The sequence below is a fragment of the Prionailurus viverrinus genome, chromosome C1, assembly GCF_022837055.1.
Source record: "Prionailurus viverrinus isolate Anna chromosome C1, UM_Priviv_1.0, whole genome shotgun sequence".
Lineage (NCBI taxonomy): Eukaryota > Metazoa > Chordata > Mammalia > Carnivora > Felidae > Prionailurus > Prionailurus viverrinus.
In genome coordinates, this window is record NC_062568.1 from 193,505,088 (window position 1) to 193,529,520 (window position 24,433).

Below are 24,433 nucleotides of genomic sequence, written 5' to 3' on the forward strand. Positions count from 1 at the left end.
ATATCTTAAGCAGCCTCCATGCCCAGTGTGGAACCTGATGCGGGGCTCATCTCACGGAGATGACCTGAGCCGAAATCAAGACTCAGATGCTCAACTGACTGAGCCATCCAGGTGCCCCTACAAATCTCCTTTGCCTCATTCCAAGTTTCTTTTTCTTTTTCACAGAGAGAGTGCTGCAGTAGAGTATAATAGAAAAAGCACTAGATTAAAAATCAAAGGCTAAGCTGCATACTTAAAAATGGTTAAATCTCTCACACCCATTAGGATGGCTGCTGTCAAAAAAAGAAAAATAAGGGAGCCCATGTGGTTCAGTCGATTGAGTGTCCAACTCTTGATTTTGGCTCAGGTCACGATCTCATGGTTTGTGGGATTGAGCCCCACATTGGGCTCCACTCTGACAGCACAGAGCCTGCTTGGGATTCTCTCTCTCCCTCTCTCCAGTGTCTCTCAAAATAATACACTTTAAAAGAAAAAAGAAAGAAAAGACAAATAAGGGTGCCTGGCTAGCTCAGTCAGTGGAGCACGTAACTCTTGATCTCGGGGTCATGACTTCGAGCCCCACATTGGGCATAGAGTTTACTTAAAAATAAAATTAAAAAGAAAAAGAATAAGAAGTGTTGACAAAGATGTGGGTAAATTGGAGCCCTTCTGCCCTTTTGGTGGGAACATAAAATGTTGAAACTGCTATGGAAAACCATACAGCAGTTCCTCAAAAAAATTAAAGATAGAACTATCATATGATCAGGAATCCCACTTCTGGGTATATATCCAAAAGGATTGAATGCAGGTTCTCAAAAAAATATTTGCACACCTGTGTTCATAGTAGCCAAGAGATGGAAGCAGCTCAGATGTCCATCAAATGATTGGCTCGACAAGATGTGGTGTATTACAGTGGGGTTTTATTCAGTCATAAAAGGGAAGAAACTCTTGTCACATACAGCCACACGTATCAGCCTTGAAGGCACTCTGCTAATGGGGTAAGCCAGTCACAGAAAGACAAATACTTCTTAGAGTAGTCAGATTCATAGAAATAGAAAGTAGAATGGTGACGAACAGGGGCTTGGAGGGGAGGGAAATGGGGAATTGGCTGTTTAATGGGTATGGAATTTCAGCTTTGCACCATGAAAATTTCTAGAGATATATGTTGCGCAACAATGTGAGTATACTTTACGCTACTGAAGTGTACATTTAGAAATGGTGAAGATGGCAAATTTTCTGTTATGTGTTTCTTACCACAGTTTTTTGAAAAGGAAAAAAATAGTAATAAGGACTAGAATTCAAGTCCTATCTCTCCCAGTTACTAGTTCTCACCTTAGGCAAATTACTTTATCTCCCGAGCCTCAGTTTTCTTATATAAAATGAGAAACTTCCAGATAGGTTGTGAAATCAAATGAGACTATATGAAGGTACTTTTTAACCCCTAAAAATGTATTCAGTACCAAATATGTGAGACAGTGGGTACTCAGTAAACATCTGCTGAATTAATTAATTGGTGCCAGACTTATACAAGACCAACTTGTTCTATTAAGAAGGCAGCAGAGGGGCGCCTGGGTGGCGCAGTCGGTTAAGCGTCCGACTTCAGCCAGGTCACGATCTCGCGGTCCGGGAGTTCGAGCCCCGAGTCAGGCTCTGGGCTGATGGCTCAGAGCCTGGAGCCTGTTTCCGATTCTGTGTCTCCCTCTCTCTCTGCCCCTCCCCCGTTCATGCTCTGTCTCTCTCTGTCCCAAAAATAAATAAACGTTGAAAAAAAAAAAAAATTTAAGAAGGCAGCAGAGGGGCACCTGGGTGGCTCAGTGGGTTAAGCGTCTGACTTCGGCTCAGGTCATGATCTCACAGTTTGTGGGTTCGAGCTCCGCATCAGGCTGCGTGCTGACCGCTTGCTCAGAGCCTGGAGCCTGCTTCAGGTTCGGTATCTCCTTCTCTCTCTGCCCCTCCCCCGCTCACGCTTTGTCTCACTCTGTTTCTCAAAAATAAATAAATGTAAAAAAATATTTTTTTTAATAAAAAAAAGGCAGCAGAATCTCACTCTGCTTCTTGTGTGCTACACGCGGTCAGGGAAAGAGGAACATGACAACCCTCTCTTCTCCTGTTCAGACTCTTTCTGCTTACAGTTTCTACTTCCACATTGTACCATTGTACTTCCTAGAGTTTGAAGCTGAGCTGTGGTTATTCATTTTTTTAATCTACTACATGCCTACTGATCAGTTTTCTCCATAAAAAGTAGGTCTGATTTTTTTTTTCTTTTTATATCCCAGGACCTGTGGAGGTTATAAGCCCACCAATCCCTTTTGACATTTATTTTTCTTCCTTCATTCACCAAATATTTCTTGGTCACCTTTATATGCAAGGCATTTTGCTAGGCGTTGGGGATACAGCAGTGATCCAAAAAGACAAAAATCCTTGCCCCTAGTGGGAAGAAATGGTCGGTCAGTAAATAAGTAAGTAAGTAAACTACATATGTCATATGGTCATAAGTACTATGGCTGACAATCAGGAAAAGAAAGTCATGTTTCTTTTTTTTAATTTTTAATTTTTTTTTAATTTTTTTTAATGTTTTATTTATTTTTGAGAGAGAGAGACGAAGTATGAGCGGGGGAGGGACAGAGAGAGAGGGAAACACAGAATCAGAAGCAGGCTCCAGGCTCCGAGCTATCAGCACACAGCCCAATGCAGGGCTCAAACCCGTGAACCATCAGATCATGACCTGAGCCGAAGTCAGACGCTTAACTGACTGAGCCACCCAGGCGCCCCTAATTTTTTTATTTTTGAGTGAGAGAGAGAGCAAGAGCACGCGTGGGGGAGGAGCAGAGAGAGAGAGAGGGAAACACAGAATCCAAAGCAGGTTCCAGGCTCCAGTCAGATGTTCCTGATGGATCAAATAAGGTTGCTTTTAGCTACATGGAGGAGGTCATTAATAATCTTGACGTGCAGTTTGAGCAAAATGATGGGGGTGAAATCCTAATTGGAATGGATTTAAGAGAGAATGGGAAGAGCTGGAGAAGTCAACCATATGACAACACTTTAGATCAATTGTAAAGAATAACAAAGAAATGAGGCAGTAATTGGAGAAGTATATGGGTTCAAGAAGATTTTCGAACATAAGAGAAATTCTACCAAGTTGATATGCAGGTGGAAATGATTCACACACGAGGAAGGACAATAGCGATGCCTCCTGTGTGTCAGGTGTTGCCAAGGCGCTAGGAATACAGCAGTTACAAAATCCTCTGTACTCATGGAACTTATCTTCACTTGCTGGTGCTAATTGGGTTATCTATCCATATGAAGAGAAAAGCAGAATTATATTCCTTCTTTATGCTATTTGAAAAAATAAATCCCAAATGGATTTAAAAAAAAAACAACATGGTAAGCAGAAGTTTAACTTTGAGAAGAAAATACAGAAGAGTAGAAAAGGATCTCATTTAAAAGACCCCAAAATTCGGGGTGCCTGGGTGGCTCCATGGCTTGAGCACTGACTCTTGGTTTCAGCTCAGTGATGATCTCACAGTTAGTGAGTTCAAGCCCCACATAGGGCTCCATGCTGATGGTGCAGAGCCTGCTTGGGATTCTCTCTCTCTGCCCCTCCCCTGCTCGCTGTCTCTCTCTCTTTCTCTCTCTTTCAAAATAAATAAACTTAAAAAAAATAGACCCCAAAAATAGTTCTAAAAAACAAAAAATTATTGTTTTGATTAGATGAAGCTTTTAATTTTATATCCAGTGAAAGATAGTATAAAGTAACAAAACAAACCAGACTGGGAAAAGATATTTGCAACCCTTTTACTTCTTAATTGGTATACAAAATCTATAAAGAACTATAAATCATTAAGCAACAAACAGCATATTAGAAAAGTGGACAGAAACCTTGGAACAGCCAGTTTGCAGAAAAGGAAAATCAGTTTGCCAGTAAGCATATGAAGAGTTCCTTAACCTCACCAATTAAGGATATTCAGATTAAAGAAATGCAAATTAAAATCTGATACATTTCCTGTTCATCAGATGGATAGAGACTTAGTCTGACAGCGCCCAATTTTGTCCAGAAAATGGAAACACTCTATCTGTGGGATTGAAAATGGATATAGCCCTTCTTGGAGAACAGTTTGTCAGTGTCTTGTAAAGTTGGAGATGTGCATAACCCTGTGATCAAGCAACTCCACTTTTATAAATTTTTTTTAACATTTATTTTTGAGAGAGAGCATGAGTGGGGAAGGGGCAGAGAGAGAAGGAGACACAGAATCTAAAGCAGGTTCCAGGCTCTGAACTGTCAGCACAGAGCCCAATGTGAGGCCTAAACTCACAAACCGTGAGATCATGACTTGAGCCAAAGTTATCATGAGATCATGACCTGAGACGCTTAACCGACTGAGCCACCCACGCACCCCTAAGCAATTCCACTTTTAGATAGATACACTTTAGTATAGGGGTCTGCAGACTCTAACTCATGTGCCAGATTCTGCCCAATGCCTGTTTCTATAAATTTGTATTGAAACATAGCAATGTCGGGTCATTTCAATAGCTGCTTTCACTCTACAGTAGCAGAATTCAGTTGTTGCAACAGAGATCATATGACCTGCAAAGCCTGAAATATTTACTACCTGACTCTATACAGGTAGTTTGCCAACCCCTGCCCTTAAGTAATTCCCACATCCACAAGGAGGCATGTGTGAGAATTTTTTTTTTTTTTGATGCCACATTGTTCATAATAGAAACTAATTAGAGACAGCCTATCTGTGAACCTGTCCATGAAAAGAAAATGGATAAATAGATATATCCAAACAATGGAATGCTATATGGCAGTTAAAAGCGAATGAACTAACCTACATACATCTGCAAGGATTGATATGAAAAACAATGTTCAACACAAAAAACACATTGCAGATAGGTAAGTACAGCATGTATCGTTTATCTAGAGGTCAAAAATGTTCGCAGCCATATACCATACATTGTTAATGGATACATATGCAGAAAGGAAGGGTCATCAGGTGGGGATACACGGGAAACTTCAAAAAAAAAAATCTAATATCTCATTATTCTTACTTTTTTATCTAAAGCAAAGATAAAGTGTTTAAGATTTGACAAAAGTGGGTTGGTGGAAGGTATACAGGAATTTATTTTATTCTTTTTTGAGTGTGTATGTTGATTTCATTTACAATAGATTAGGGGAAATCCAGCCCCCCTTCATATTTTGCTGTTGCTGCCACTGCTTCACTATGCATTGCATAAGAACCCAGAGCACTCGCTAAAGCCTTTCATACTTGAAAGGTAGATCTTCTGCAGTGCTTTTTATACTGAGTCCTGACACCCATTGAGTGGGAATGATTGTATTCCCTTTGACAGTACATGTGCTTATTTGGTAATTTTTCTCAATCTCATTTCACCCAGAGCTGATTTGCGAAGCTATAGTGGTACCTGGTGCCTTGGTAACCACAGTGAGAGGCTTAAGGCTTTCCTTGACAGAACTGTGAAATGGGGAGCAAGGAGACGAAATATTTGTCTCCTTCCTCTGAAATGATTTCAGAGCTTTGGTTCTGTTAATTGCCACTCTGTTATCTTGGACATTAACAAGACTTCTCAAAATCATCTCTGAAAATGTCATAAGTGTTTTTGATAGGGGAAGCCCAGAAACCTAATATTCTCCAAAGGCTTGTTTAAAGTCTTGCAGTTGTTTGACATTTGGTAAGCTGAGTGGTCATTGCCCATACCCTCCTGAATGGAAAGCTCATCTCCAGAATTTTTTTGAGAGAGTAAAATGGAGGAGGTATATTTACCAACGGTATTGGGAGTCATTTTTTCATGTAGCTACTTCTTCACTTTGAGCTGTTAATAACTCTCTCCATCTCTTAATCCTTTTAAAGGAGACATTCCTAAATGTATTTCATCCTTGATCATTACATGCCAGAACAATGAAAACATCTCTTGTGTCCTTGTCCTCTAAATAGGAGACATTTCCTTTGTTGGGTCTTGGGGAAAAAGTCTAAAATCTGATTTAAGGTTTTTTTCTATAGACAGATCATAAAGTAGACTGGGTCTGGCAGTGGTTGGCTTAGGTCATAAGGATGTAATATTTGGAATGGAATTAAGACAGCTCTTTGAACATAATAAAAATTTATTATTAGTGGAAATATTTAATATTTGAATCGGGGCTCAAAACATGGGTTATAGTCATCTACTGAATCATTTATGAGATTAATATGCATTTACTCTGCAAACATTGAATTGCCTGATTCGAATGTCCAACATCACAATGCTATTGCAAAGTGTTAGCACTGAAAGGGACCTGAGGGCACCTGAGCCAAGCTTTTTATTACAAGTGGGAGACTGAAGCCCAAAGAGGACTAGTGTTTGGTCCAGGTGACTAGTTCACCTGGTTTGAGGTGCCAGTTGGGCTAGAGATTTCAAAGACTCTTTCAAAGTTGCTTAGATTTCAAAGTTGCTTAGATGTGCCAAGCAGGACTTCTGAGTAAAGGTGTATAGGTTTTCTTGTCAATTACGATCTAGTCTTCTCCAGTTCATGTATATATACTTATTGCAACAATTTTCCAGCAGATGGCAGTCAAGTGCCTTGAGGAAGAGGCACTTTTTTCTTCCTCACTCAGGAACCTTGGTGCTAAGTCACTGGTGTGGTAAGAAGAAAGGATGAGGTCAATGGAGCAGGATGAAGAAGAAAGCAGAGTTAGGACTTTGCCTAACAGAAAAAGGGAAATAAAGTCTAAGATGGTGAAAAGAGCAAGGGAGATAATTGCCTTTTTGTTTACTTATGCAACTAAAGTATCTTTCCTACACCAGTATCATCTGTGCATCTTTCTGGTGTGTTTCACATGGGATTTGAATTTTGATACATTGCCAGTGTTTTTCAACTGTCTGCATGGATTTAAATCACCCTTTCCCAAGGTCAATTTCAGAGATACACTATCTCAGTTGCTTGCAGTTACAACATATAATAGGATATTCTGGATGTGACAGATTTACTGCCATATTCATTGGCACTCTGGGGCTCTACCCCACTAAAAGACATAAGACCCATGCCTAGGACTGTTTCTGGAAAATGAAGAATGGGAGGAAAATGGCCATTAGTCCATTTCTTGTTACAAACAAATCAGGACCTTATGCTTCCACTTTTTTTTTTTCCTATACTAAAACGTTTCCCTCCAAAATCATCCTTTCATCATGGCATAATAGCCAGAACCTAGACTTGGAACCAGGAGTCCAAAGTGTTGCTACTAGCTTGTTTGTGATCTAGAACAAGTTTCTAATCTTTTCAGTCTCATTTTCATCTGTAAATATGAAATGGTAGTTATCTCACTGATTATTTTGAGAATTCATTAAAGGAGTACCCTTGAAAGCTGCTTTGTAAGCTATAAAGTACAGGAGATAGGGAGAAGAGAAGTGGTATCCCAGCTGTCACACTTTTTAGGCTCCTTTGCTTCCCATTTATAAAAATTCCCCACACTAAGATCTTAGGGGCTTTACCCTAAATATGAAGATTAAAATAAGAACCTAGAAAGTACAATGCCTAGAAAGCCTGATGTCTTCATTATTGTCTAAATAGCCCAATTTCCCATTCTTTGGGTAGCAGGCCTGCTGGATCTCTAGCTGTCACGCTTACTCCCCACCAAACTACCCACATGGGCTGCTACTTGTTCTGTCCAAGCATAGGCAGGTGAACCAGCAGCAGCCCTTCTGTTTGGTGTTGAAAAAAGGTAGGGAGAATGTCCTCATGGGAAATTTCTTTTTCTCATCAGGTAAGGAGAGCTGCTTCGAGAGAATCGTGTCTAGGTTTGGAAAGAAAGTCACGTATGTAGTGATTGGAGATGGGCGAGACGAAGAAATTGCAGCCAAACAGGTAAAGAGAACAGTGCGTGTGGGAATGCATGAAGCATTAGAAAGATGGTAAAAGTCAGAAATCTTAGCAATCGGCTGTGTCTTTAGTGTTTTCCCTTCTCTTTCTCTCCCGTTTTTCTTCAGAGAGGTTCATTTGTTTCCCCCAAATAGAGCTTTCCCTAAAAGTTGTTAGACCTTCTTATCCCCCTTCTGTTTGCCACTCAAATTTTAAAATCTTTGAGCCCTGCTCTAGGGACCCCCATCTTCCATCTTCATCTTAGAGGGCAGTGCCTTCCCAAGACTATGAGACTTCACTACAAAAAGGGGCGCCTGGGTGGCTCAGTCAGCTGAGCATCTGACTCTTGATTTCGGCTCAGGTCACGATCCCAGGGTCGTGGGATTGAGCCCCTCTCAGAGGGATTCTCTTTCTCTCTCCCCCTCTCCCTCTGCCCCTCCCTCCCACTCATGCTTGCACTCTCTCTCTCTCTCTTAAAAAAAAAAAAAAAAAAAAAAAGCAAATCACTCTGACTTTTCCAGGCTTTAGATCTTCAAAAAGCCACTACAATCAAGTAGAAATTTAGATAAAATCCTTTCTGCTTCCAAGCCCAGGAAGGATTCTTCTGACATTAACCTCCTCACTATGCAGGTCCCAACTCCAGGTCACCTCATCTTAATACAGGAAACAGTAGATGAAAGAGTCTTGGCTCTGTAATCTAACAGTAGATTGGTTCAGATCTCATCTGTTTATTTAGCTGTGTGACTTTGGACAGTTTACTTATCCTCCTCTGCATTTATTAAATGGATCTGCAGAAGTTCTTTTCCTCTACCCTAGTTTCTTTCCAGCAACTCTGTTTCTTAGACTTGGAGGTGGTAGGTTGCCAACTAGGACCAGCTGTCCTGATTTCTTCACCCAGTTAATGTAAAAACTTCCACTATTAATAAACTGTGTGATTGGTAATCTGGTGGCATGATTACCTCATAATGTTTTCATTTACCATTTTATGTAGCATTTCTTTCTTTTTCTTTTTCTTTTTTTCTCATGTGTTATCTCTGAGGCTTTGAGTCTAAAGTACTTGTTGCCCTCTGGGAAAGACACTAGAAACTAGTAGATGGAGGCATCAGTGCTTCTTGGCTTGAAGAAGGGAGTGGGGGAGATAAAGAACAACTTCAGGGGCGCCTGGGTGGCTCAGTCGGTTAAGCAGCTGACTTCGGCTCAGGTCACGATCTCGTGGTCCGTGAGTTCGAGCCCCGCGTCGGGCTCTGTGCTGACAGCTCAGAGCCTGGAGCCTGTTTCAGATTCTGTGTCTCCCGCTCTCTCTGCCCTTCCCCTGTTCATGCTCTGTCTCTCTCTGTCTCAAAAATAAATAAACGTTAAAAAAAAATTAAAAAAAAAAAAAAAAAGAACAACTTCAGTCATTAGCAGAGTTGGTGCCTCTAAGCTGATGCCTGTAATCATCTACCGTTGAGGGGCACCTGGGTGGCTCAGTTGGTTAAGCACCTGACTCTTGATTTCTGCTCAGGTTATGATCTCACAGTTTGTGAGTCTGAGCCTCATGTCAGGCTCTGCACTGACAGTGCGGAGCCTGCTTGGAATTCTCTCTACCCCTCCCCTGCAAGCGCGCTCTCTGTCTGTCTCAAAATAAATGAATGAATTTAAAAATAAATAAGTAAACAAAACAAAAAAGAATATTAACTGCAGAAGCCAAAGTGATGTCCAACTGGCTTCTTTAAAAAAAAAAAAATCATCTATTATTGATATACCCATTGGAAAATGCCTTTAGAGTTCCATCCAGTTCAACCTCTACCCTGTGAGGGACCTTTTCTGCAGCCACTTTGACAGAAGACATTCTGATTCTTGCTTGAATAAACCCAAGAATGGGGAGTCCGCTTCCTAGGTATCCTGTTCTACCATGGGGCCACCCAAGCTGTTAGGATGTTCCTCCTTCCACAGAACTAAAACTCATGTCTCTAACTTTCACATCCTGGTCCTAGTCCTGAGCACAGCATAACACGTCTGTTTCCTCTTCTGCATATTAAAAGCCCTTTAAATATTATATGTGAGCAGCATGCTCGAAAAAACCCTGAGCTGCATGCCAAAATAACTGTTGTAGGACTTCAGTGTTCCAGGTAATTTGCAACCAATTTGAGCAAAACAGTCAGTAGAGCTAATCCCCTTCAGCTTCATAGAACATAGTTTCCAACACTTGGATTTTTCAGATCCCTTCTTTAAAATGTGGCTTCCAGGAAAAAAAAAATTTTTTTAGTTTAATTTTTTTTTTTTAATTTGAATCCAAGTTAGCATATAGGGCAACAGTGATTTCAGGAGTAGGTTCCTTAATGCCCCTTACCCATTTAGCCCCTCCCCCCTCCCACAACCCCTCCAGTAACCCTCTGTTTGTTCTCCATATTTAGGAGTGTCTTGTTTTGTCCCCCTCCCTGTTTTTATATTATTTTTGCTTCCCTTCCCTTATGTTCATCTGTTTTGTATCTTAAAGTCCTCATATGAGTGAAGTCATATGATATTTGTCTTCTCTAGTTTTGATTGCTGAGTAATACTCCATTTTATGTGTGTGTGTGTGTGTGTGTGTGTGTGTGTGTGTGTGTGTATACACATATCTTCTTTATCCATTCATCCATCGATGGACATTTGGGCTCTTTCCATACTTTGGCTATTGTTGATAGTGCTGCTATAAACATGGGGGTGCATGTGCCCCTTCGAAACAGCACACCCGTATCCCTTGGATAAATACCTAGTAGTGCAATTGCTGGGTTGTAGGGTAGTTCTATTTTTAGTTTTTTGAGGAACCTCCATACTGTTTTCCAGAGTGTCTGCACCAGTTTGCATTCCCACCAGTAGTGCAAAAGAGATACTCTTTCTCCGCATCCTTGCAAACATCTCTTGTTGCCTGAGCTGTTCATGTTAGCCATTCTGACTGTTTTGAGGTGGTATCTCACTGTGGTTTTGATTTGTATTTCCCTGATGATGAGTGATGTTGAGTATTTTTTCATGTGTTGGTTGGCTATCTGGATGTCTTTGGAGAAGTGTCTATTCATGTCTTTTGCCCATTTCTTCTTCTGGATTATTTGTTTTTTGGGTGTTGACTTTGATAAGTTCTTTATAGATTTTGATAGTAACCCTTTATCTGATATGTCGTTTGCAAATATCTTCTCCCATTTTGTTGGTTGCCTTTTAGTTTTGCTGAATAATTTTTTTTAAGTGGCTTCCAGAACACACAGTATTCTGCACAGGATTCTGACAACATAGTAAATGGGATTATTATTTCTCAGATGTATGTATTCTGCATCTTCGTTGTAAACAAGATATGGGCTTTGTAGCTCTGAAACTTACTAACCATCTATAAAAAAGCAATGTAATATTAATACTGATTTCTTATGTGGGTCATTTTATTTGATCCTAAAGACCCTGTGTAGTAGCTAGAATGAGCATATATCATAAATGCACAGTTACCACTAAAGCCCTAATAAAAAAATCTCTCACTTTTGTAAAGTGTCCTGTAATGTACAAAGTCCTTACGCATATGACTCACTTGATCCTTATAATAGCCCTAGAAGGTGGGCAGAAGTAGAGAGGAGTACCAAGTGTCTTGGTGAGAGGAATGGGTATATGGATAAATATGAGCTCCCAAAAGAAGTTGGGTTAATCAACTATCAACTGTCCCCTCTCTTCCAGCACAACATGCCTTTCTGGAGAATCACAAACCATGGAGACCTAGTGTCCCTCCACCAGGCTTTGGAGCTTGATTTTCTCTAAGAACTGGAATGAAGACCCTTCCCCATGAGCTCCTTTCCACTCCTGAAGGGAGCTGGAGACTGAAACTGTCTGGGAACTCTCTCTGTCTCTGTCTCTGTCTCTGTCTCTGTCTCTGTCTCTGTCTCTGTGTGTGCATGTCTCTCTCTCTTTCTCCACGGAACACTGGTGAGAACACAGTCAGAACCAACAGCTGCAAGGGATGAAGCTTATTTTTGCTAAGAGTGAGCTGCAGCCCCGTGTTCATCCTCGTGTAGAGGCAGGAGACAGTTGGATTGAGAGAACAATAGACTCACCGCAGCTACAGTGCTTTTAATTCTTCCGGTTTTTGTTTTGTTTGACTTTGTTTCAAAAAATGAAGAAAAGAAAAGAAAAGGAAATTCTTGGGGCAGAGTTGCGCTCTTAGTTCATGACCAGTTTGAGAACTGCTCTGAACTTGCAGTTAACAGGATAAATGTGGCAGACTTTTGTGACACCATCTCTCGAAGTCTTTGTAATCTCCTTAGCTGTAGAACATATTCCCAGGGAATGTACATGTTATTTTTATAGTTAAGGGTCTGGTCTCTGAAGCAGGTTTTCCCTCCTTTCTTTTTCTAGCAAGAAAGGGGTGTGTAAAGTTTCCTTGGAAAATAGCGATTGAAATATCTAAAATACCTCTCTGTGACAGTAGCACCTCTTTAGCTGCTCCAGTGGTCTGCTCTCTAGGGTGGTTTCCTTCCTGTTCTTCCATCTCCTAGTTTGCTGAACTGTGGGGCACTGGACACTGATTAACTTTAGACTTTGGTGTTTCCCATCCTAGAAGCCTTAGTCGCTTTTCCAATCCCTGTCCCCCTTTAACCAAATGGCACAACCCTAGAAGTTCCCCCTCTTAAGACAGTAAATTCTAAGCCTTCAGCTTGCCTCTATCCAAAGGCTGTGTCCCAGTGGGCTTACCTCCAAACTGGAGGAAAAGGACTAAGGCTTCGTATGAATTTCTGCTGCTTTGGCTCTTGGAACAAGAAGATTCCATCTTTTATTCCTGCAGAGAAGCACCCTTCCCCAACAGATGCTCACCCCTACAGCCTTCTCTTCCTTCTTAGTCATCAGTACTAGATTCTTGCCCCTTTCCTGCCTTCTGTACCTCACATCCACCTCCATGCAGCTCTGGCCAATCCTTCGGCTTTGGACCCAAGAAGTTAAATCAAGTCTAAGAATAGACTCCTAACTACATTTGACTTCCTTTGAAGCCCTTAAGCCAAGAAAGGTATTCTGGGCATATATTTACCCAGATCTCTGCCTGCTTCTCAAATCCCATTATAAAATGGGAAAACAGAAGGCCAGAAAGACTTTCCTGGTTTAAATGAGGGTGCTGGAACCCTATTCTATGCCTGAACATTTACTCCTGGGCCAAATGGAGGAACATCTCTCACCCTGACCTCTGGGAAGATCGGTGGGTGCCGGGCAACTAATCCCAGCCTTACAGCCCAGCTGTGTTTGTGGATGCTTCATCCCTCCAAGACCAACCAGGGCATCTGCTCAGGCACGATCAACTCCCTAGAGCTGAGGAAGTTCAGCCTCTACCAGGCTGCATGGAGAAAGGTAATCATCTAAGCACCTCAGGTATGCAGTCTGGGTCCTCAGTAGGAGGCATCCCTTGACCAACCCCAGCTATAATTGCCTGCCCTCCAAGATACTGCATATCCATTTCCAGAGATGTTGCAGCATAAAGAGGCCAGACTCCTTCCAATGCCAGGCCACCCAAATAGCAGCAGAGAAAGGCTGATATACACATTCCTTCAGAACTGATTGAGAAAGTGCTTCATTACTCACAATTTTAGGGGAACAGTTTTGGGGGAGGAGTTGAAGTCAGTGCTCATGACTCAGCTGCCTCTTTGGCCTTGTCTCCATTGGCAGGTGGGGGAAGAGACGGGGCATGTACTCTGAGGCCAACTTTCCATGGTCTATGTTCAGCATAGCTGCCCAGATGCTGCTCTGCCTTGCTTGATAATTGATCCTAGAAATCTCCATGATGGGTCTTTCTTCCAGGGCCCAAGCTCTCCCCATACTGACAGTATAACTGTTGGTTTCTTGCACTGGACATAGGCCATCTGGTTGGCACTATACTTCAGGCTCGTGAGGCTGTGGATGTGGGTACCCCCATCGTGCACATAGGTCCACACGCAAACACTTCCCTCTCCCTGCCCTTTGGGAGAAGCTCTTTATCCCTGTAATATGACTTGGACCCCTCTTTCAATGTCATTTCCTCCTCCCTGCCGTGACTGCCCAGCTTCAGTCTTTGCAAAAGGAACTTGAAATTGGCTAAAAGAGGTGAGGAAGCTCTATTGAGCAGAACAACCTCTGCATTTTTCTGGTTATTGCTGCCCTCCTTATAAGGCAGACAAAAGGTGGGAGCTTCCTGATTCCTCTTTGCCAAAGTGAGTTGTCCAGAGAATGCAGTGTTCTTCTTTGACCCTGTGTTTTCTTCCTCCCCAGCACAAAGATCTGGAAAGGAGAGTAAGTGGGTAGCACCAAGAGCTCTTGGAAGCTGAGGGCCAAAGGATACAGTGGGTCATTTCTTCAAGAGGGAAGCCTCTTTATGTGAAAGTGTCCCCAGGAAATTAGCCACGTGATGAGTCTGTCCCCCAGCTGGGCACTGTGGGTTCTATAAGATGGGTCTGCACATTTCACGGTGAGGACTGTCTCTAGCACGGGATCTGAAGTTGTCAGATGTGTCCTGGGTTTAAGAGGTGGCTTGACTTTCGAATGTAAAACTGACTGTGCCTTAGCATCACTCTGTCCCAATGCCCCTGGGGCGGCTGCTGGTGTCCAGGAGAATAGATGCCTGTTCCAGATTTAGATGCCTATTTGGGCTTTTATTTGGTTTGGGGTGTTCCTGTCTTCTGCAAGTTGGGGGTGGGGGGCAAAGCTAGTGTCCCAGGAGACTTGTGCCACAGCTTGTTCGCAGTTTACACAAACTCACCTTTAAAGCTCCAGGTAGAACCTGATTGGCAAACTCTAGCTGCAGCATGTGGAGCACCAAGATGTTCACTGCTTTGAATGGGTGTCAGTGCCACTGAACCATGGGGGAGAGGAGTATAGAGGCAGAGCCACATTCTTCCCCTTCCTGGTCTAAGCCAACGGTGGTGAGTTTGGGTCTTCCTCTCCTAACTCCTGTAGAAGGGGGGCAGTTAGGGGCCTTCTTGAGGAGGCTTCTACTTCTTACCACTAAATTGGTTTCCGTTTTCGTCCAAAAGTTGGAACTCTCCAGATGTTCACACTTACAAAGAAGCCAAATCTGAATTCTGGGATTCTAAAATATCTTAAACTATGAGGGAAAATCTAGTTCTGTCCCATCCCTGATTAGCAGGCCCTCTGTCCCTTCCTCTCTGAGTCAGCTCCAACAAGCAAGGCTCCTTGGCTAGTTCCTGATGCACTGACAGGAGCCATCTCATTAAGGATAACTTCTATTCAAAACATGACCCTCTGGACTTCTGATGCCTCATTTAGCAGGAGAAGGCATTGAGTGGATTGGATATATTTATGTGACTGCGGGCATTCGTGGCTGTGTAGAGTCCTTGACCATAATGTTATATGTAATGGGAACTATCTTATAAACTTGAAAGAATAAAGTTTTTATTTTCTATACAGTTTGCTCCTGTGTCTTTTCTGAGTAGGATCAGCCCAGTTGCCCAGCAAAGTAGGCTCTAAATAGGCCTTCATTAGAAGAAAATCTGAAGAGCTCATTAGAATGATGGCACCCTTTCAATAATTCAGTCATTAATTTCATCAAAAAAGTAAAAAAAAAAAAAAAAAAATTTGGTATAAATAAATGTACATGGGGGAAATAACAGAAATATTTTAAAATAACTTGCAATGGAAAGTTTATTTCTTAATTGTTTCTAAAATCTATTGCTTTTTAAAGTTTAGGACTGGAATGATCAGAGCTTTCATTTGCTGTCAAATGTGCTAAAACTTAAAGAGAAATCAATACCTTGCTGTGATGAGCTGAAAATGCAAAAGCAATAAAACTGACAAACTGGTACCAAACCTTGCTTGATTTGGCCTGATTTCATGTCACATCAACTATTTTTTCTCATTTCATTTCTTCAGATTCGAGTCTGACTGTCCCTCACTGGTTTGGAAAACAGTTGAGAATCTATTTGCCTTTTATTCCAGTGAAGGAGGCCAGAATTTGGGTATAGCTTCCAAGTACCACACATGTCAGACTGTAAGATGTATTTTTTCCCAGATCAATTCCCCCTTAGAAAAGGGCATTGCCTTGGGGCCCTGGGTGGCTCAGTCGGTTAAGCGTCCCAACTGGATTTCAGCTTAGGTCATGATCTCACAGTCATGAGATCAGGCTCCCGGTTGAGCTCTGCACTGGGCGTGGAGCCTACTTGGGATTCTCTCTCTGCCCCTCACATGGGCTCTCTGTCTCTACCAAAAAAAAAAAAAAAAAAAAATCTTAATAGGAATCTTGAAATTTCTAATTGTAAATAATGTCACTGTCATCTTTTTAAAACTGTAAACTATAGGGGCGCCTGGCTGGCTCAGTTGGTTAAGTGTCCGACTTCGGCTCAGGTCATGATCTCGCGGTCTGTGGGTTCGAGCCCCGCATCGGGCTCTGTGCTGACAGCTCAGAGCCTGGAGCCTGTTTCAGATTCTATGTCTCCCTCTTCCTCTGACCCTCCCCTGTTCATGCTCTCTCTCTGTCTCAAAAATAAATAAATGTTAAAAAAAAAAAAACTCTAAACTATATACAAATGAAGAAGTGACTGGTTCGTTCCACAGGTTTTAGGTAGTACACTATGTTGTTTCAATTTAATTACATATTACCATCATTTGATAATTTCATTCAGTGATTATAGATTTAGCCCAAACGGTAAAAACACATTTTTTGGATTTTTCTCAGGGGAAAGTGGGGAATTGCCTAAAACACTGTCTTCTCTTTGAGTATATATGGCCTCTCCCCTGAACCCAATCTCCATGTATGACAGGAAGAAGCATGGAAAAGTAAATAGCACAATATTTGTGTTAGTGAAACCATTAGGAAATGTCGGAGACTAGTTTGGGCGTTAAGCCCACCCACTGCGGTCTCAACCCTTGATATTCCCAGTGAGTTGAAAAAAATCACAGTGATTTTACTTATGGATGTGTTTCTGTGTATTTAAATGTAGTCAAAAGAATGGTCATTTTTCTGAGGCTGTTACTATCCTATCCTGAGATGATGAAAATACTGGTTGGTAGTTTTTACTGCCTTCTGTTAAAATTAAGTTGGTAGCCATGTGGGCCATTTTACGGATCCGTGAAATTCAAATCTGGGAATCGCTGGGCGGATTGATCCTAGAGATCCTTTCAGCCTTACCTTTCTATGTATGTCAGGAAGCAGGGCCTCCCCGCGCCCTCCCCCCACCCCAACCATTATCTCCGGCATCCTTGGCTCTAGGCCAGTGTAGCCGCACAAGCCTCCCCCACCAGTCGCTGCTGATTTGGTCTCTGGCATACAGTGCACCTGTGTGGTTCTGACCCTCATCTCCTTCAGGGCTGAATCCATTTCTCAGGGACGCATCCCCTGGCCATTATATAAAATTCTAACTCCCACCCACAGCATGCATTCACCTCTCCCTGTGCCCTTTCCTTCTTTTACACTCTCTCATACAGTTTTATTTATCCTGTTTATTGTGTCTGCACTAAAATGAATAATAGAACTGAGACGATCCTGGGTCCCCTCAAGGGGATGACTGCACCTTTTCTTCTCTCCAGTGCCCTCTTCCTTTTCCTTGTTTCCCCAAACCCCAAACCTTCCAGAGCAACTAAAGTTGCACTTCCCTGGCATCACTGACCACCCACATCCCCTAAGCTGCCTCTTCACTGACCTGCTCCCTGAGCCCCCAGCAAAAAGACCTTTCTTCACCCAGGCTCTGGTACTCACTTCCTGATACTAAAGGCGTTTGTGGCTACTCCTGCCAGCCTAGCAGCACAGCAGGTTAACAGCACACACTAGCATCGCTCCAGATCTGGGCTCTGATGCCCACCTGGCGACCATCAACCCGCAGTGGCTTACCATCTCCGAAACTTGGAGAACAAGCTTGAGAAGTCCAGCCTGTGCCAGCTGTCTTCTCTGGTCCCAGGACCTTTATCGATTTTAAGGGGTGAACTTCATGTCCCTGGCCCTTCTTTCCAGGTGGCTTTGAACTCTAGATTTAGTTCAGTAACACGACCAGGTTGCAGGGTTCCATGAGGTTTTAATAATACTGTAATAATACTGTTTAATAATACTGAACAAAAACAACACACACGTATCCACTTGCAGAGACACATATGCGCACACACCTCTTCCTCTCCACATCAACTCTGAGGTAGAAAGTGTACTGCCTAAAGTATAAGAAACACTCTGGGCTGAGCCCTGGCCCAGACCACAGATTCAGAAGCACTTGGTTGAAAGGTGGCCCCTAGAGAGCAGGACCAGAGTCTGGGCCAGCGGCACAGAGGCCTTGGGAAGGTTGACAGGGGCCACTAGTTGGACATCCCCGGCTTCCACCGTGACAGCTTACTCAGGAGTAGCTGGGAGAGGGTAAGAGATGAAGCTCGGGTGGCAGCTGATCCTGCTCAGGTCCCAAGGATAGAATGTTCCTGGCACAGAAATTGCTCCCAGTAAACATTTGTTGAATGAACTGAATGACGGGTGGGGCAGGGAGGAAGAATTCTGGAGAACACATCCTGCAGGTCCTGGACCTTCTAGCCCAGGATACGGAAACCAAGGGGTAGGACAGCACCTCTACCAATTTTAGAGGTGGCCAGGGAGGTGAAAATGCCAGCATTAGGAACTTTGGGGCACCAGCTATACTGGTTGGCAGGGGAAGGGGGGGGGGGTCTCTTCTTTCCTCCCAAAGTGCCTTGTACATAACTAGGGCCCTTGAGCCTCCAGGGCCCAGCCTTTCTCATCTCGTTCTTGTCCTTGAAATCAGGCCTCTGCCTTATTCAGCTCTGGTCTCCAGTGCCCGGCACATCAGGCATTAAGTGCTTCTTGAGTGAATCAAGAGTGAATCGGTTCCACCAACTGATGCCATCTGTTCTGTCCCCTGCTGGGTCTGACCCTGCCTCAAAGGACCCCGTTCACCTCTCCCTTCTGTGGCAAAGCAGCCTCATCCCTAACCCTGGGGAAAAAGTTCTGAGCCAACTGGGCCATGCGCCTGTTCTGAGGCAGCCGACGCCACTCGAGGGAGCCGAGGCCTCGGGTCCCATCCACGCGGTCAGGCTCCCAGCGGCAGCTAGGGTGCAGCCAGCGGTAGTAGACAAGCCGCAGAGCCAGGCCCAGGAGGATGCAGACGCCGCCCACAGGCAGCAACGTCTGCAGTGGGATCCCACTGGGCAGCCAGGCGATGTGAGTCAGCCAGGTGACCGCCATGAGAACACTGTCACTCAGGAGGAACACCAGGTGGATGGCGGCGCGGCCTCGGGTACGGCCCTCGGCCACGTTGAACCAGGAGAAATAAAGAATGGTGGCCACGGTTGCCCGGTACAGCCACTCGGAGCAGGAATCTGGCATGAAGTCCGTGCCCTGAAGCCAGACCCAGAAGAGCAGCACCAGCCACAGGCCCAAGAAGTGCAGGGCCACATAGTGGGGGAAGAGAGCTGAGAAGAGGGCCACGACGAAGACTCGGGGCCACAGCAGCAGCAGGTTCCACAGGAAGTAGACCACAGAGGAGCCTGGCCCCAGGGGCGGCTTGGAGGGGAGGCAGGTGCGCAAGGCCCGGTGGTAGTCAAGCAGAGCCCACGAGATACCCACGAAGGATGTGCAGATGCCGACCCCTACGGAGAGCAAGTGGAAACAGGTGAGCCCTGTGGGCAGCCTGCCTGGCGCTCCCTAGAGGTCACAGCCCCCCAGAGGTGGGTGTGGCAGCCCCTGATAGCTGAAGGGAAACTACACCTGGAAAACATCCATTCAGGCAACCAAACACCGAGCTGGGGTTCAAATATGGAGTCTGCCCTGCACCACAAAGCTTTACTTTTCAGGTGCTACCATGGTGATATTCTTCACGGATGAAGGGGGTGTGACTTACCCTCATCTGCACCCTGTCACCCAGCATCCAGGACCCCGGGCCCTGGCCACACCCTGAGCATCTTCTGGGGCCCTGTAACCCCTTCCTTTCCCGGAAGAGCCCAAGGCTTTCTTGGGACTGAAAATCAGCAATCCCAGTTCCCCTTCTGTGGTCTCAGAAATGGAAGCAGGAAATCCCAGGGTTTCCTGGGTGAAGCCATACTCCGGGCCAGGAGGGATGTCTCCGCCACACAGATAGGATGTCTCAGCTCAGGCTGGGCCTTCGTCTTGCTTGATTTCTTGACACTCCAAGGTTACGGTGGAGATTCTATCCCACCTCCTGGTCGCCCACCCTGGACTAGAAGCACTGGACCTCCAGGGAGGGATAGAAGCAGCGCTGGAATGTCTCTAGAATGCTTCCTCCCCTGCCCTTTCCCACGGTGGTCAGTCAACAGGTGTTTACTGGGAACCTGTTATGGACTAGGAAGCCCACCCCCACCCTGGAAGCAGATCTGTGGCCCATGTCCCTTTCAAACTACCTGGCTGATATCCTTCCAGTTTGCCCAGCACACCGCACTCTCTGACCTGGACAAGCTTAGCCCACAATGTTAGGTAGACCAGGAGCACGTGCCCTGCGAGTTCCAGCCTGAATGGCCCCTGAGGTCACTTATCCGGACCCCACTCCACCCCACCCCGCTCTGCAGGTGACCTGTAACATCTCAGCCGCTTCTGTCTGGAGTCTTAGCACACGGTAATTATCAATCTCCTTGTCTCCGAGCTCCTTGAGGGGACGAAACATTCTGCTCCGCTGGGACCCCTAGAGCCCAGTACCTGGCACATAATAGCAGCTAAATAAATGTTCACTAAATAAAGTTAGGAAAAGCCGTCTCTTCCCTCACTCCCTGCCTGCCATGCACATACAGTATAGACTGGCTCCATGTAGCCCTGATCCTAGACACCCACATCCCTCAAACGGACAAAAATTGTGCCCAGTGGATGCTATGTGCCCCGGGCAGATTACTTCACCTTTCTGCACCTCTTCCCTCTCATGTAAAATGGAGAGAAACGTAGCACAACCTGTAGGGCTGCTGTGCGTGGGAGTAATGCCAACAATACAGCACTTTACAGGGGGCCCGGCTGATAGCTGGCCCTCGATCTTCATGGCCGCTGTTACTGTCATTCATCCTGACTCAGAAGGCTAAAGGGTTGAACGCAGACCTGCCGGGCTAAAGGGTATTCTCCTGTTTTCTAAGCAGCTTTTATAAAAGAGTGAAAACACTCCTGACATTTGTCGGAAGCTTTCCCAAGCCATGAAAAGGGGGGCTGGCCACTGGCCCCATCACTCACACTGGTAGGACTCGGCCCGGCCGCTCTGCAACACAATGGCCAGCACCAGCGTGAGCTGTGGAGTCGTCTCCAAGAAGGTCTCAAAGAGCCGCAGCATGCTGATGTCCAGAGTCAGGAAGTCGGCATAAGCCAGGTCAAAGTCAGAGGGCGCCTCCTGCTGCCACACCAGCAGCCCCTGCTGCAGCCCCTGCACGCACCTAGGCAGCACATACGGATGCCCCAAGGGGCCAGGTTAGTGTCCTGCGATGTTCCACCTTCCCTCCCCCGCTGGGTAGATGCAGACGGGCTCCGATCCTAGTCTGTCATTTACATGCCGTGGGGCCTTGGGCACCAGTGACTTAACCTCACTGAACTTGTTTCCCATCGTAAAGTGGGGATCAATACAACTACCGCCGCTCCAGCTGGCCAGCACGTCCCAAGGTCATCACAAACCTTGTCCCATGTACTCCTTACAACATCCCCATTTGACAGATAGGGAAACTGGACCAAAGTGCTAATAAATGGTGGAAACAGGATTTGAACCCAAAGTTGTCTCAATTTCAAAGGCATACTATGAAATTGCCTCAGGTGATAGTTGTCAAATGTTAGCAAGCATAAGAATTTCTTAGGATCCTGTGGGGAAGGGGGGGCCACTGAGAGCTTCTGAGCCCGGGCAAGATAGGTCAGACTGTGCTATGGAAAAATCACCCTGGCTGTAGAGATGTGGGAGGGATGGAGGGGTTAGAATGGAAGCACAGATCCATTTAAGAGGACTGCCCAGAGTGATGGGCATGGAGTCCAAGGCAGAGTTAAAAGCGAGCCCAGAGGCTGGAGAGACAGGCATGGGTGACCCATTGGCATGAGGGAGGTAGTGGAAGGTGCCCCAAGATCTCCCCCACCCAGAACTGATCTCGGTTGCCCGCTGGGAGGTGAGCCCATTCACTCACTGTGAATTCATTCATCAGACATTTACTGTCACTTTCCCTGGACAGACTTGACAATACACTAAGGGAGCAGGGGGGCAGGCCCAGGTTGGGGCTCTCCCTCAGCAGGAGCCTCTGCCTCTGGTCCCCAAGGCCCCCGCCTCAGTCTAGTCACAGACAGGTAGAGACCCCATTTTCAAAACCAAAGTTCAGTATAGTCCGTCTGCCTCGTGCTCAGCAGAAACAGAAGGGAAGACACATGATACAGTTATGGATTCAGGCTCATTGAGGCCCACTGGGACGGGGCAGCTGCACCCCTTCATGCCCGACTGGCACGTAACTGATGCCTGTGCAGTCCCTCAGGCAAAACTCCAAGATTCCAAGCTCCTCTTGTCCACCCCTGGAGACTCAACGCAGCTTCGTCAAAGCAAGATGTGGAGAGCATCTGTGAAATGGATTCGAGAGCAGATCCCGCCTCCAGCCACCCCATCCCTACCCAGATCACATCACGTCCTGACTTCATCACACGGCTCTGATCCCTTGGTTTCAGTTTCCTCATCTCGAGGGGGCCCTGCCAGTGCTGAAAAGGAGTACAATCCACACAGATTTGCTGGGCCCCAGCCTGTGCCCGGCCCTGGCTGGCTCAAGGGGCATGGATGAGCCAGACCCCATCTCTGCCCTCCTGCTGGCGCTGGGGGTGCGGGGGTGGAGCAGGGAGAACAAAAGTGGGAAAGAAGGGCTGAGAGAACCGGCTCTGCTCTGGGGGGTCCCAGCTGCTGAAGCTCCCCAGGGACCCAAGTAATCAAGCTGGCTGACTATTTGTCGAATGCTTACTCTGCATCAAAGCAACTTACAGGTCTTAGTTCGTTTAATCCCTCCCAAACTGAGGCAGGCACTATAACCATCCCCACTGGAACAAAGAGTAAACTGGGACCCAGAGGGCTCAAGTGACTCGCCCGAGGCCCCACCCACAGCCAAAAGGAACACCTGGGTCTGCCATTACCCTAGATTCTGCCAAGACCCCCGGCACCATGCTAGTCACGTTCCCACTCTTGCCTTCGCTCCTCACAATAGCCCCCCCCCCCCCCCGCCTCCGCCCCTGCCAGAGATGTCTCTCGATTACTGCCGCCTCTTAACACAGGAGGAAACCGAGGCTCAGAGAACGAACGGCAGGAATGAGGCCACAGATGGTAAATTAGCTAGGACTGGATCCCAGAGAGGTCGGGCTCCAAATCATGTGCCTCCTTTTCTTCTCTGGGCTTCAGTTTCTTCCCCCGTGCCAGAGGGTAGGACTAGCTGGGCTCCGACGGCTGTCAGCGGGTGTTCTCTTTCTTTAGGGGCGGGGAGCTCACCTGTAGGCAGAGGTGCCCACAAGGGCTTGGCTTCCCCCCCTGGGTCCCCGTCCTCTCCTTCCCAGCCCCTCCCCGGTGTCCGTGCTCTCCCCTGTGCTACTAGCCCAGCTGCAGGTGCCGCTGGGCTCCGTCCCTCTTCCCTCCCCCCGAGGGCGGGGCGCTCACCTGTACAGGTAGCCCAGCTGCAAGAGATGCAGCAGTGCCAGGCAGCGGCCTGGGGGCTGGGACGCGTGCAAGCCGACGGGGTCGGCGCGCAACCAGACCCAGCTGAAGAGCTGCAGCGCCACAGACGCGAGGCCCAGCAGCGCCAGCACCAGCGCGGCCCACAGGTAGCGGCCGCTGAGCACATACTGGACGGCGGCCCAGAGGTCGGCGCCCAGGTCGACCAGGAAGGCGGCGGTGCCCAAAAAGCCCAGGACCAGGTCCCAAAGGAGCGCGGCGCGGGGCAACCAGGGCATGACCCGCCAGCCTCTCCCCCTCTGGGCTCAGACCCGCCCTCTGAGCCCGGGGTCGCCGCGGCAGGAAGGAGGCGGGCGCAGCTCCAGGGGCCGCCCAGGGCCCGGGCCTTCTGGGCGGGACTTCCCCGTCCCGCCCTGTCCGGGGAGGAGCAAGGCCCCGGGACCCCGCGGCTGGGGCGTCCGCCGACCCCACCTGTTTCCGTCTGCGCCCCAGACGGACGCCCGCGGCCGCGTTCCCGCAACCGGGGTAGGGGTACCCGCACCCAGCCCCGCTGGGCCCCGAGGACCGCTAGGACCGGCCCAGGCACACTGCCCTTACTTAGCTCAGCAAACTTCTAATTGCCTCGTTTTGCAGTTGAGGCGAAAGGAGGCCCGAGATGACAAAAATGGCCGGGAGAGTAGCGCCCGAGCAACAACTGGGATCCCTCACTTCCGCATAGTTGCAAAACATAAAGGCCTGTTCCGATCCCCGATTGCGGGACTTCGCGAACTGAGGAGGCCTCGACTTCGGACGAGCGCGGGAGAGAACGAGGGCACGGGGTCAAGACTCGGCTTCCAGGAGGCTCGTTTTGCTCTGATTATCCAAATACAAGGGGCGGGGGGGGGGGTGGGGGGGACGTGCGGTAACTGTGCAAGGGAGTTGTATTAAACCTTATTTACATATTAAGAGAAACGCACAGAGTAAGATGCTCGATTAGCATTGTTTTTTGGACGAAAAATGTCCTGGAGGGGGGCGGGGCTGGTTGCGCGGGAGTCTTTGGAGGTTCATT

At 46.5% G+C, this 24,433-nt stretch overlaps 2 protein-coding genes across 3 annotated transcripts in view; one reads left to right on the forward strand and one right to left on the reverse strand.

Annotated features, from left to right (window-relative positions):
- Window positions 1-15,192, forward strand: part of EYA3 (EYA transcriptional coactivator and phosphatase 3) — a 97,119-nt gene extending 81,927 nt beyond the window's left edge. For both annotated transcript variants that reach the window (XM_047870797.1, XM_047870798.1), the window contains 2 exons: window positions 7,737-7,837; window positions 11,507-15,192. In XM_047870797.1, coding sequence (XP_047726753.1) covers window positions 7,737-7,837; window positions 11,507-11,587 — 182 coding nt within the window. In that variant the 3' untranslated portion in view covers window positions 11,588-15,192. The remainder of the gene's footprint in view (window positions 1-7,736; window positions 7,838-11,506) is intronic.
- A 2,596-nt stretch (window positions 15,193-17,788) lies between these two features.
- Window positions 17,789-23,713, reverse strand: XKR8 (XK related 8). The gene is made up of 3 exons (XM_047873594.1): window positions 23,371-23,713; window positions 20,952-21,148; window positions 17,789-19,375 (listed from the first exon to the last, which is right to left on the reverse strand). Exons 1-3 carry the CDS (start codon window positions 23,661-23,663, stop codon window positions 18,666-18,668), a joined length of 1,200 nt encoding a protein of 399 aa, XP_047729550.1. The 5' UTR covers window positions 23,664-23,713; the 3' UTR covers window positions 17,789-18,665.
- Between the last annotated feature and the right edge of the window lie 720 nt (window positions 23,714-24,433).

Excerpts from the sequence above, each read along its gene's own strand:
- XKR8 (XM_047873594.1), bottom strand. The coding sequence starts at position 23,663 with ATGCCCTGGTTGCCCCGCGCCGCGCTCCTTTGGGACCTGGTCCTGGGC. Across the intron at positions 21,149-23,370 it reads CAGCTGGGCTACCTGTACAG|GTGCGTGCAGGGGCTGCAGC; the intron begins GTGAGCGCCCCG and ends TGTGCTGCCTAG. Across the intron at positions 19,376-20,951 it reads CCGGGCCGAGTCCTACCAGT|GGGTCGGCATCTGCACATCC; the intron begins GTGAGTGATGGG and ends TGCTCTCCGTAG.